Below are 13,708 nucleotides of genomic sequence, written 5' to 3' on the forward strand. Positions count from 1 at the left end.
TTATAAATAACTCATCAGTGTTATCCTTTCCCTCAATGTATATGTAACCTGTGGACAAATTTCTCCTTTGTAAAACTGATTCTCTGTAGCCCCACTTGAGCACGATGGGTAAATTTTTTCAACTTTTTTTTCAAATTGTGATGTCATACCTCTCCAGATATTCGGAATTTTGGTTGATCGGTTTTCTGTTAACTGGAAACGTACTCTATCGATATAAATGTGCAAATCAGGAGCTGGAGCTGGCCACTTGACTCTTCTGTTTGTTTGCCAATTATTAATATCATGGTTAACCTGATTGCATTCTCAGCTCCAATTTGCTGCCTCTTTCTGGTAATGTTTCTCTCTGGTATAGTAATATTCAAAAACAATTTATTAAAATTTTAATACAGCATAGAAACAGGCCTTTCTGTCCCATGAACTTGCGCTGCCCAAATACACCACGTGATCAATTAACCTACTAATTCCGTACGTCTTTGGAATGCAGGAGGAAACCAGAGCACCCAGAACAAATCCATGCAGACAGGAGAACGTTCAAACTACTTTCAGACAGTGCCTGATTTGAACCCGAGTAGCTGGCAGTGTAATAGTGTTGAGCTAGCCACTATACCACGCTGCCTCGATTCCAGCAATCTTTTGATTAAGAGTGTTCTGAGGAGCCATTGACCCCTTGAGACAAAAATTTTCATCTCATCTGTCTTAAGTTGGTGGTCCTTTCATTTTAAAGCATTGATTGCTTGCTCCACATTCTCCCATAGATTGTTCACATTTGCTGGGTCAGTGACACCTCTTAAAGTCTGAAATGTTTCAATTAAATTGAACCTTTTCTAAAATTGATTAGAACAGAATTTGTCAGTTTGTGTATTTTATGTGGTACTGTACTTGACAAATCAAATTCTTCCTTCACACAGTCTTTGCTTTAAGGTTAACCATGCTTAATCGCTGAAGTTGAAAAGAATTTAAAGCAGATGTTCTTTTATCTATAAAGAATGTGGATGATTCACCTTTAATGAAAGTTGAGTGGGGCAGGTGAGGAAAATATACAGAATAGACACAGATTCCAGAAATTAGAAACCAAAAATGTTGGAAGAACTCAGCACATCAGGTATCAATTGTGGCAAACATTGTCCATGTTTTGTAGACCAGAAACATTGATTGTTTCTCTTTTCGCAGATGCCGGCTGACCAACTGAATTTACCTGCATTTTCTTATTTTGTTTGAGGTGAAAAAAATTTCTCTTCCTCTCTATCTCTGCCTTATGGTTAAGTTGCCATCAAGAGGACCAGTTCCTGTTGGGATGAGCTTCAGGTTATCAGATGGATTTCTTGCATTTCTACTCTTTTCGTGGCCTTGGAATAATGGAATCAGCTGTCATTTCCCATTTTAATCATAACTCCCATTTTTTTAATGGTTCAGATACTGACCTCATTCACAAAGCGAGAGCAAAATGCCTATGCAAAGGCTGGAGCTGTGGCAGAAGAGGCGTTGTCGTCGATTAGAACAGTGGTAGCTTTTGGAGGACAAAAGAAAGAAATTGAAAGGTTAGAATGTGCATTGCCTTTCTCCATTGCCTATGCTGAGGGCATGCTTGCAATAAAGTTGTGAATAATAATGTATTGATGTTAAAGAGCACCTCTTTTAAAATTGACCCTTGAGCAGGGAACATTTCAAAAAGAAAAGACAAGTACTGTAGAGTCATTCAAGCTTCCCACCCAAAGCCTTGTTTCCTCCTCATTTATTGCACCCACTACTGTGCAGAAAACACCATGCGCATCTGATATCATGGAGTGATGATCCTTGTGTAGTACACAAAAGTGCTGGAGAAACTCAGCAGGTCATACAGATCCATAAAAAGTAATAGGCAGTCGGCTTGGGCCTTTCTTCATGTGCGCCAAAAATTAGGAGGGGGTGTAAGGGGGAGAGCACATGCGAACAGTGAGAGTTCTAGATGGGCAGAAGAGAAGTGATAGGGGAAAAGGGCAAAGGGTCAAGAATATAGGTCTCTGATGGGAGAGAGAGAAGGGAAGGGAGTGGGGAGCTGGAGACAGATGGATGAGAGAAGGGTGGAGACCAGGAGAGGGGGGCTAACAGAAATTTGATATGTTGATATTGATGCCATCTGGTTAGAGACTTCCAAGATCAAATAGGAAATGGTGTTCCTTCAATTTGCTGGTGGCCTCAACTCGGCAGTGCACAAGTCCATGGAGAGACACGTCAGTGTGGCATTGAAGTGGTTGGCCACTGGGAGGTCGCTGATGATGTTGCGCTCAGAGCAAAGATGCTCAAAGTGATCTTCCAGACTGCATCCATTCTCCCTAGAGTAGGGAAGGCCTCCATGGGAGCATTGAGTTTAGTAAATAGCCCCTTGAGATCTATGTGAAGTGTTGCTTAACTTGGTGGGGTCTCAAACAGTGGCGAGGGAGGAGGTGTGAGTGCAAGTTTAGCACTTCTTGCTGTCACAGGGCTCGGTACCAAGGGATGATTGGTGTAAAGAGATGAATAGAATCCGTACCGGAGATGGGGTGGGAAGAGCTGTAGTCAGGGTAACTCTGGGAGTTGGTGGGTTTATAGAAGATGTATATAGATCATTTGCTTCCCAAAATGGAGAGAGATCAAGAAAGGGGTCAAATTTAACAGAGAGGGGCCAAGTGAATTTGAAATCGGGGTGGAAGTTGGTAGCAAAGTGAAAAAGCTCATCATGGGTGCAAGAGGCAGGTACAAATGTAGTTGTCATTGTAACCGAGAAAGAGTTGAGGAGTCTTGTCTGTGTAAATTTGCAAAAGGCTTGTAGATCACGTTCCTCACCCTGCATGCTTACAGATCTAAAATGTCTGGACTGCTAGTTGCAATTACACTCCTTTTTCCCACTTTGCAACTGTATTTTTTGTATTGTCTGATAAATGCAGGGACCACTTGAAAATGGGCTGGTAGGTAACCACCGAGACCGTTGACCTCATTATTCTATGCTAACTTGATCGAGTTCATTTTCGCCATTATTAATGTCAAATGCCAATTAGAACATTGAAAATTCTTGTATTAATAGATCTTAAAATATTTTGTTAAACATATGCCGTAATAGCATTTGTTTTGCATCTACCCTTCTAAGGTAGTGCGCGCGTGCGTCGGATTTTTGTGTACATGCTGAATTGTTGATGAATCTGAGGCAAAAATGAGAATTACTTTTAAAAGATATCTGCTTTTTCTTAACTGCCTTCATGTGTCAATATGTTAACATTAAAAAAAAAATACTGCATTGGTTGAGTTATTGTTTGTGTCTAATTATGTTCACTATTTTATTCAGATATCTTAAAAATTTAACTGAAGGCCAAAAGCTTGGAATCAAAAAGTCGATCAGCAGTAATATAGCAATAGGTTTCACCTTTTTCATAATCTATGGATCATATGCTCTGGCATTCTGGTATGGAAGTACCCTTATTTTGGATGAAGACTATACAATTGGAAAAGTGCTTACAGTAAGTAATACACGAAGAAATGCTCATAATTCACCACCATGTAGGTTTTCCATTTTTCTGATATGGTCTCTAATTTGTTTTTCCTGCCCCTTTTGAAACTCCTAGAATAATAAAGCATCTGGTCCATCTTAAACTGCGTTGTATAAGAAGTACATCAGTAATTGAAGCAGGGCCCAGTCTCCCATAGAATCGTAGAAAAGAGGTGCAGGAGAAGGCCTTTGAGACCGCACTAGCTTTCAATGAGATCAGGGCTGATCATGTGACTTCAGTACCCGATTCCTGCTTTCTCTTCCTACCCCTTAATCCCTTTAGTAATTAGGGCCACATCTAACCTCCTTTGGAGTATCTCCAACAAACTAGTCTCAACATCTTTCTTGGTTGCAGAGTTCCACAAGTTCACAACTCTTAGAGTGAAAAGGTTTCTCCTCATCTCACCATTTCTCCCCAAACCACAATACTATTGAATACTTCATCTCTTATCTCAGTGTCACTTTTCTACACTAACCCCACATTTCTTGATTTCCTGAATATGTAAGAATGTATCGACTCATTCTTGGATATATGCAGTGTACAGTTTCTCTGGGTGAAGAATTCTAAAGATTCATTGTGCTCTGAATAAAGAAATCCTTTCTCATTTCCTGCATGCCCATTCATCATCTTGAAACCTTGATTCCTGGCCCCAGACCCTCAGCCAGGGAAACCATTAAAATCCTGTAAGATCTTTGCCTCTTTTGATATCTGGATGTTACAAGGAGTGCGTGGCTAAACCAAGGAAAAGATGCTGATTCCGGTCACTCCTCCACGCTGTCAAGTGAACTATCAGGTTGAGATGCATATTAGGGAAGCTAAGGGTTTTGGAGATCTGCTACTCTGACACCCCAGAATATTTTTATGGTGTGCACACAATTTTTACAGTGGTAACTGAAGAAGCCATGTAGATTAGGTTTATCAAATTCTAAGCATGTAACAATTTAATAAAAATGGCATTAAATCCATCATTGAGGAGAACAAACGATTATTTCAGATATCGATCAGCATCAATTTTGCCATAACACAGATCAGGCTTAGTGTGACCTTTGGCCTCAGTGGAACCATTGCATATCAAACTCACACCACCCTTTTTCTCATAGGCAAGGCAGGGTCCAGGCTCCCAAACCTCTTGGACTGTACCTGCGTTTGATTTTTAATTTACTTTCACCTATCCCTCTTCCTCACTACAAGTTGCTGTCTGATTTCTGCATTCAGGACACATCTCTCAGTAGTCATGCATTTTCAACTAAGTCGAACTCTATCTCTATTTGATCTAAGTTAACCATTACGTTCAGTCAATATTCAATGCGATTTTACAGCTTAAGCTTCTCTGTTATTTGCTTCTAAATTTTTATAACTTAGATACACCTCGCGTTGCTTCAAATTGGACAATCAGTAAAATAGATAAGTCTACAAATTTCTCAATCCTTGGAAATAAAATTGTGGAAGTAGTGAATCTGAAATTTCAACTGCCACCATAAATATCCTAATATCTGCACCTAAAACAAAAAGTCTTAACATTTATTTTGAGAATATCTAAACTCTCTATCCTGAACACATACAAATTAATGAGACAAATAAATTAATACTTGCACATTCGATACAATATCTAATGGGCATAAATGCTCACAGTCTATGTCCCATGGCAGATGATTCAAGATTGAGGGCATGAGTTCATTGCGAGAGGGGAGAGATTTGAGAGGGACCTGAGGAGCAACTTTTCTCTCTCCGAGAATAATCTCTATCTGAAGCAAGGTGCTGAACAAAGATCTAGAAGCGGGTATAATTTCAGCATTCAAATGATTTGTGCAAATTATATGGACAGGAAGGGATTAGAAGGATATGGGCCAAATACTGGTATATGGGATTAGCCCAGAATGTCATTATGGGTGGCTTGGACAAGTTGGGCTGAACACTGTTTCCATGCTGTAAGGCTCCATAACACTTGAGTAATAAAATATTGTATAAATAAATGTTTCCATTAAAATTCTGTGAGGTAGTGGTGATGGGTTGTATGGACTGTACTACTCTGAATGACAGTAGCTTTCTATTTTTTTCAAATTTTTCAGGTATTCTTTGCTGTCTTAATTGGTGCATTTTCCATTGGCCAATCTTCGCCACACATTGAAGCGATTGCCAGTGCAAGGGGAGCAGCGAATGTGATCTATCACATCATGGATCAGGTAACCTAGTACTTTGGTCAGTACACTTGTTCATTATTGCACAGTAATTGCCATGGAAAGCCAGAGGAAAGTGCTACTTTCCCTTTTGATCAGCCAGTGAGTCTAATAAGTAAAATTAATCGTGCCTTCATAGCTGTTTTTGTGTGATCAAGAATCCTAATATATTTTTGTTAATTCAAGTTACCGAGATGCAGGAAAATATAATGTAGTCAAAACTAACCTATTCCTTAGGTGGTTGCTATTTTATTTCCCCTGTCGGTGACCTTTCTAACCCTGCTTGGCTTTTTGTATTTTTCAAATATAACCCAAAGTAAAAATGGGTAACAGCATCTCACTATGCGTGCTACAGCTTTCTGTACTCAACAATGAGTTCAACAATTTCAGAAAGCCATCTCTTGCAGTCTGTGCCTGAACTGGCCAGCTTTGAAGGAAAGTCATCAACCTGCAATGGCACCGGTATTTTTTCCTGGGCCAGCAAGGAGCTCAGCAGTCGAGGGACCCACACAGGCTGCAGGTGACTTGCGTCAGGGGACTGCGGCCCGCTTGAGTCTGGCTCATGGGAACCAGGTATTGGAACTGGGATTCAAGAGGGCAAGGGGCTACGGGTGCTGAAAGCTTCCTCATTGTGTCTGTGTTTAGATATGAAGTTTGTGTTACCGATGGATCAAGCAGGAGACTGTCCAGCTGCAGAGGCTGTGGGAGCACTGGAGGCAAATCCATGGACTCCCAGTGACCCTGAAGGGCCCCTCTTTTACTTTTCTTTCTCTCTTACTGAAAGGGGCGGAGGGGACAACACTAATGATGGTTTTTTGTCTTCCTTTTGGCAGGCCGAAGGCAATTTCGTGTTATATTACTTTGTACTATGCCATGCTAATAAAGGAATCTTGAATCTTCTTTCTTGAAGATGCTGCCTAACTTGCAGTGTATTTTGAGTATTTTATTTTAAGTTTCCAACAAGTGCCTTGTTTTATATTTTACATTTCACATTGGCATTAGGTGAGATTCCCAAGGGAATCACAGAGTAGAAAAGCCGGCATAAAGAGAAAAAGGTGGGATAGGGGCCCCAAATGGGGTTGGTCAACCAAATAGAGGTGAGGTGAGGCATAATTGCTCGTTAAATGTAGTTGAAGAGCCACTGAGTTCTTCCAGCAGGTTGTGCTTGGCTTCATTTTCAAGCATTTGCATTCTTCTTGGATTGCTTCCTGGATTGGGGAGTTTGGATTTGGGATAGACTGGACTTGTTTACCCTAGGTTGAATAAGGATGAGGGGCAAGCTGATGGAAGTATACAAGATTATCAGAGTCGGAGATAAGGATAGGTGGTCAAAATTTTTCCCTGTGGTAGGGGTACCCAAAACAAGAGTTTAATGTAGGAGGAAGGAGTTTTAAAGGAGAAATGAGAGGTACATTTTTTTAAACAAAGAGAGTAATTAGGATCATAAGACCATAAGGTAGAGGCACAAATTAGGCCATTTGGCCCATCAAGCTGGTCTGCCATTTGAATCATGGCTGATTATTTTTCCTCTCAACCCCATCTTCCTGCTTACTGTAATCTTTGACACCCTTGCTAATTAATAACCTATCAATCTAAGAACTAGGGCACCTTCAGGCTAAGGGGATAGCCATTTCAGATATTATAGAAGAGTGTAAATCTTCCCTCAAGGGCCAGTGGATGCTCTGTCAGAGCATATTTTTCCATGGTGAGATTGATGGGTTTTTGGACACTGAGAATTACGTAAGAGAGTAAACAAGGCACAGATTAAGCCTTGATTTTATTTAATTTATTGGAGTTTATTGGGGATGATTGCCAGTTTGCATATTTTTTAATAGCTGTTTTTTAATTCCCTAATTTCACTCACTAAATGTGTCATCTTATTTCCAATCTTTTTTTAAAGCCCTTATTAAAATATTATCTTTTTCTGCCAGAACTTTTTGTCACTTTCTTTCTTGTCATTTTTTTTGTCTCAATCTCAGAAATCTTTGAGCTTCTGTCTGAAATGCCTTTGAACATACTCCTACATTCCAATGCACTTTTTAAATACAACCTTTAAGCTCCTGTTGCTGCAACTAAAAATTTATATACAGTAAAATTCCTGGTATCCAGCACCTATGGGGATTGATAGATGCAGGATAAGTGCATCTTACACTTTCAATGCCTAATACACCTGCATTAAAAATAAAAAGTTACGAAGATATAAGACAAAAATGCTATGCTGTACATACACTGAACAAACTTGACACATGAATATATAAACCTTAAAGCATTTTACTTTATTTTCAGTCACATTCTTTAAAAGCATTTAACCGCAGGTTCCTTTCCCCCGCCTCCAAAGCGCAACCCGAAAGATGAACAATAACACTGGAGATAATTAGCTCCCACACTCAACCAAGTTTACAGCTAAAGCCTGTAACTGGGGCAACTCTTACTAAGCAGGGATAAGGAAACACTTTAAGAGAGTCACCCCAATGGAGAGTGACATCAACCAGCTTTTCATCCTGGGCAACACCTTTGCAGTTTCACACAACTATTTAAACAGCTACAAAGTATAACCAAGGCACTCTGCTGGTTGAATATTGTGACAGAGTATAGATATGTTTTTGGGAGATAAATTGGGAAAGGTTTGTTAGAGTTGGTTATATACAAACACTTTAAAACAGATCTTATTTGAAATACTGGAGCTCTACCCCATGCTAGACATATCGGTTCCATAGCTTTTGTAAGAGCTTTGAAGAGTGCTCAAGTGACTTCAATAATGGATTGTTGTTTACAAAAGGCAACAGATGAAAGATCTTGTTGGAACTGCAGATTGGAAGATAAGAGAGTCAAACAGACTTTCTCTCGGGGGGGGGGGTGGTTGGAGGGGAGAGAGAGAGAGAGAGAGAGAGAGAACACTTGTACACTGTAACAGCAAGCAGAAGCAGCTGGGACTGGAACAGGACAAGCTGGCAAGTTTGTGGAAAGCCCATTTGGAAGACAGCCTGATCAAAGACCTTGTGGTTCATGCAAGAGGAGAGGACTGGCTGTCTAATGTTTCACTTGGAATAAGAGAAACAAAAAGGATCTCCATATATACTGAAGTCCATATAGACAACATCCACTGCGCTACCCTCATCCACATTCCTAGTCACCTCTTCAAAAAATTCAATCAGATTGGTCAAACATGACCTTCCTCCCACAAATCCATGTTGAGTGCTTCCTGATCAGACCCTGTCTATCCAGATGTTTATAAGTACTATCTCTAAGAATTTTCTCCATTAATTTACCTACCACAGACGTCAAACTTACAGGCCGATAGTTGCCAGGCTTCCTCCTTGAACCCTTTTTAAATAACGGAACCACATGCGCAATGCGCCAATCCTCTGGCACTATCCCCATATCTAATGACATTTGGAAAATTACTGCCAGAGCCTCTGCCATTTCCTCCTTCACTTCTCTCAATGTCCTGGGGAAGATCCCGTCTGGTCCCGGAGACTTATCCACCTTTATATTCTTCAAAAGCCCTAAAACTACACCTTTTGTAATCTCTATATTCCCCATATTTACCCAATTTGCTTTTTTTATCTCACATCTCCCAATATCCTTCTCCTTAGTGAATACCGAAGAAAAGAAACTGTTCAATATCTCCCCCATTTCTCTAGGCTCCACACACAGTTTTCTGCTCTGATTTTCTAAGGGACCAATTTTGTCTCTAGCTTTCCTTTTACCATTAACATATTTGTAGAACTCTTTTGGATTAGTTTTCACCCTGCTTGCCATAGTTTCCTCGTACCTTCTTTTAGCTTTCCTAATTCCTCTCTTAAGATTCCTCTTACATTCAAGGTATCTTTCAAATATCTCCTTAACTCCATGCTTCTTATATCTAATGTACGCCTCCCTTTTTCTTCGAACCAAGTTTCCAATATTCCTTGAAAACCACGGCTCTCTCAAACCTTTTGCCCCTCCTTTTAACCTAACAGGAACATAAAGCTTTTGCACTCTCAAAATCTGATCTTTAAAAGACTTCCATCTCTCTACTACATCCTGCCCATAAAACAAATTGTCCCAATGCACACCTTGCAAGTCCTTTCGCATCTCCTCAAATCTAGCTTTTCCCCAATCAAAAACCTCAACCCTTGGCCCTGACTTCTCTCTATCCATAATGACATTGAAGCTGATGGCATTATGATCACTGGACCCGAAGTGCCCGCCAACACTAACCTCCGTCACTTGACCCATCCCATTTGCCAACAGTAGATCTAACACTGCTCCTTCTCTGGTCGGCACCTCTACATATTGTTGTAAAAAACTATCTTGCACACATTTCACAAACTCTAACCCATCCAGTCCTTTCACAGAATGTGTTTCCCAATCTATATGTGGAAAATTAAAATCTCCCATAATTACAACCCTGTGCTTATCACAAATATCTACTATCTCCCTACAGATTTGCTCCTCTAGGTCTCGGTCCCCTCCGGGTGGTCTATAATACACCCCTACAAGTGTAAACTCTCCTTTCCTACTCCTCAGTTCCACCCAAATAGCCTCCATGGATGTGCCCTCTAATCTATCCTTCCTAAGCACCGCTGTAATATTTTCCCTGACAAGCAATGCAACCCCACCTCCTCTTGCCCCTCCGACTCTATCACACCTAAAACAACGAAACCCAGGGATATTCAGTTGCCAATCTCATCCCTCCTGCAACCATGTCTCACTAATCGCTACCACATCATACTTCCAAGTATCAATCCACATCTTCAGCTCATCCACCTTTTTTACAATACTCCTGGCATTAAAATATATGAATTTCAGAGATTTCCCAATTTTTAATCCCTGTTTTCCCTCATCTTTAATAACAACATTATTTACTTTTCCTGCCAATTGCCTTTCATCTTCTTCCAGAGCATTTCCCTTCTCTATCACCTGCCCATCCATATTCAAATACTTACTACACACACACACACACACACACACACACACACACACACACACACACACACACACACACACACACACACACACACACACACACGTAGAGTGATGGATTGCCCACGTAACAGGCAAATCGGCTCACTGAGTCGTGGGCAAATCCATTGCAGATATAACTGTGAGAGCTCCGGGTGGTTGATGACATAAAGGTCCCAGAAGTCACAAACGTCATCGGGTTCTGAGGGATTTAAGCGCATGTGAGAGTTCTATAAAAGTTAGTTGGTTCAACTCTCTTTGGTTTGGACTCTGCACAGTTCTTTCACTGGCTGCGTGTCTAGTGCGACTACGTCCACCCACCCCTATATTTATTTTGCAGAAGGAGCGGAGTGACAGTGTCAGAATCACATGTGGTTAGTGATCCAATGAGAGGGACGATATACATGCGTTTCCATTATGTTATATACAAATTCATAAATAATCTTTCTGATGTTTCTTTTTAATAATTCAGGAACCATTGATTGATAGTTTCTCAGAAACTGGGCACAAACTCAGTCAAATTAAAGGAGATGTGGAATTTTTGAATGTGCATTTCAAATATCCCTCACGACCTGATGTCAAGGTAGGACTCTCATTGTTCTTTCTTTCTTTTTAAAATATTTTTATTGAGTTTAACAAAACCCTTTGTACAAGGTATACTAATAATAACATAAATCAAATCATTATCATATACATATCATATCAATTGTAAATTGGAAGCAGAACCATAATTATTACATAACTTATTTTGCTCAGAACATCAAATTCTATAATTATAATAATTAAAGAATTAAATCATTTCTCACACTGTCAAAAAATAATATTTAATTCAAAAATTGTACAAATGATACACATAGAATTCCCTTATATATGATATTTTGTACTTCTCTGATGTAATCATGTTGTTCTGTGATGTAATCCATAATCTGTAGTTAAACCCCTCCTGATATTAGAATTGAAGTAGTCTATTCACCTTTACTATAACTAAGATCTGCGCTTGGGTTCAGTCTTACTTCGGAATTTGTTCTCATGAAGAAGTCTCAAAATTTGTTGTTCTGCAGCTGCATAGCAGTGTAAACATTCATATTAACGACCATACAAAAATAAATTAAAAAACGGTGCATGAAAAGTCAAAGTAAGGCAGTGTCCTTGGTTTATTGATCATTCAGGAATCTGACGGTAGCGGGGTCGAAGCTGTCCTTGTGCCACTGAGTGCTCTGTATCTGTAGGCTTCTGTATCTTTTTCTTGATGGAAGCAGAGTGAAGAGGGCAGGGCCTAGGTAATAGGGGTCCTGAGGATAAAGATAAGACACTGCCTCTAGTAGATGAACTCGATGGAGTGAAATCTGGTGCCCTTGATGTTGTGGGCTGAATTAACCACCGTCTGGAGTTTATTCTTGTCCTGAGAGTTGGCGCCTCCAGACCAGCCAGTGATACAACCAACCAGAATGCTCTCCACGGTACACCTGAAGAAATTTTCGAGAGTCTTCAGTGACATACTGAATCTCAAATGCCATGATGAAAAGTACAAAGCACTTTGTGTAACTGAATAACTGTGATAAGTTCAAGGACTATATTATAAGAGCATATTAAGTCATTGATTTGTCATTTAATAGTACGATAATTTTGTCTATGGTAAGATTTTACTCTGTCATGTTGATTTTGTTCAAAACAATGAAAAGTCAGTACAATAGTTCATGAATGTATGAAATAATATTTTATAAGGCACATGATGGAAAAAGTGTAAAAAGGCTTAATTTTCATACCAGCAATTTATTACTAAACATGTTTTAAAAAATTTAATACAATCAGTAATTTAATTTATTTCCTAATTACATGTTACCCCATATTCCTTGGAAACCAAGATTTTAAACCAAGCTTGTGTTTTAGTAATAGCCTTACTTAGCATAAGTTCACATTATTTTTGTCTAATAAGCTTTTAACATGCTACTTTTTAAAAGCTTAAGGTCAGGAATTCTCAGAAGAATAATTCGTATTTCAGCTTTCAGAAGAGAAATAAAATGTAATGTCTCAAAGTATTAAATCAAGCCAAAAATGCCTTTTCCATCTATTATTTTGAGATAGATATTGAATGGACTGAACTTGAGAATACAAAGTGGGCAAACAGTGGCACTGGTTGGAAGTAGTGGCTGTGGAAAGAGCACCACCATTCAGCTTCTGCAGAGATTGTACGATCTGGAAGAGGGGATGGTAAGGCATTTAACTATGTTTGTCCATGTGAAAATATTGTAGCAAAACATCAAATATTGTTGGGCAGCAAAACTGTGGTGGCTGCATTCCAAAAATTGAACTGTTCTTAGCTTTTTATTTTAATGTAGTGGGTTTCAGATTGTATCAAGGAGTAAATGTTTATAACTGCCCTCAGCAGAATGAGTATATTGAAGTTTTAATTGCTGGATATTTGAATGTACCTGGTTCACATATTCTCATAAAATGCAGGCATAATTCATTTAAAGGTAGTATTGCAACATTGCCTGAATGATACATTGCTGTTTTTAAGGAAAGAGTTCAATCTTTGTTAGGAGATTATTGAAGTGTGAGAGAATGATTCATGACAAATAAATGTGGAAAGTAATGATTACTAGACAATGACATACTTGTACTCAATCTTACTGTATGCATGTGTCCCACATGCTTCCTGCACATTCACCTTGAACCATAGAGTGCTATAGCATAGAAAAACAGGCCAGTCGACCCTTCCGGTCTGTGCCGACCAATAAAACTAACTAGTCCCATTGACCTACTCTCATCCCATAACCCTCCAGACCACTCCTATCCATGTATTTATCCAATTTATTTTGAAAACTCGATTGAATCTGCATTCACTACATCAGATGGCAGCGCATTCCACACTCCTCCCACTCTCTGAGTGAAAAACTTTCCCCTAATGTTCCCCTTATATCTCTCCCCTTTTCAGCCTAAAGCTATGACCTCTCGTATTTATTTACCACAATCAAAGTGGAAACATCCTACTCACATCTACTGTCTATACCCCTAATAATCTTATAAACCTCCCCTCATCCTTCTTTGTTTCAAGGACTATAGTCCTAACGTGTTTAATCT

General features: G+C 39.4%; 1 protein-coding gene and 1 long non-coding RNA gene across 8 annotated transcripts in view; one reads left to right on the forward strand and one right to left on the reverse strand.

The window, feature by feature from the left end:
• The window catches only part of abcb4 (ATP-binding cassette, sub-family B (MDR/TAP), member 4), a 151,488-nt gene that overhangs the window by 62,667 nt on the left and 75,113 nt on the right, over positions 1-13,708 (forward strand). For all 5 annotated transcript variants that reach the window (XM_069914296.1, XM_069914298.1, XM_069914297.1 and 2 more), the window contains exons 8-12: positions 1,414-1,538; positions 3,299-3,470; positions 5,570-5,683; positions 11,097-11,207; positions 12,710-12,835. In XM_069914296.1, coding sequence (XP_069770397.1) covers positions 1,414-1,538; positions 3,299-3,470; positions 5,570-5,683; positions 11,097-11,207; positions 12,710-12,835 — 648 coding nt within the window. The remainder of the gene's footprint in view (positions 1-1,413; positions 1,539-3,298; positions 3,471-5,569; positions 5,684-11,096; positions 11,208-12,709; positions 12,836-13,708) is intronic.
• Positions 1-13,708, reverse strand: part of LOC138751693 (uncharacterized) — a 69,018-nt gene that overhangs the window by 18,321 nt on the left and 36,989 nt on the right. For 2 of the 3 annotated variants that reach the window (XR_011350125.1, XR_011350124.1), the window contains exons 3-4: positions 1,422-1,507; positions 1,196-1,346 (exon numbers count right to left, since the gene is read on the reverse strand). This is a non-coding gene — a long non-coding RNA (uncharacterized lncRNA). Of the gene's footprint in view, positions 1-996; positions 1,347-1,421; positions 1,508-13,708 lie in introns of those variants that run through there. The other variant, XR_011350123.1, reaches the window with a different exon arrangement.

This window comes from Narcine bancroftii, chromosome 1 (assembly GCF_036971445.1).
Source record: "Narcine bancroftii isolate sNarBan1 chromosome 1, sNarBan1.hap1, whole genome shotgun sequence".
Taxonomy (NCBI): domain Eukaryota; kingdom Metazoa; phylum Chordata; class Chondrichthyes; order Torpediniformes; family Narcinidae; genus Narcine; species Narcine bancroftii.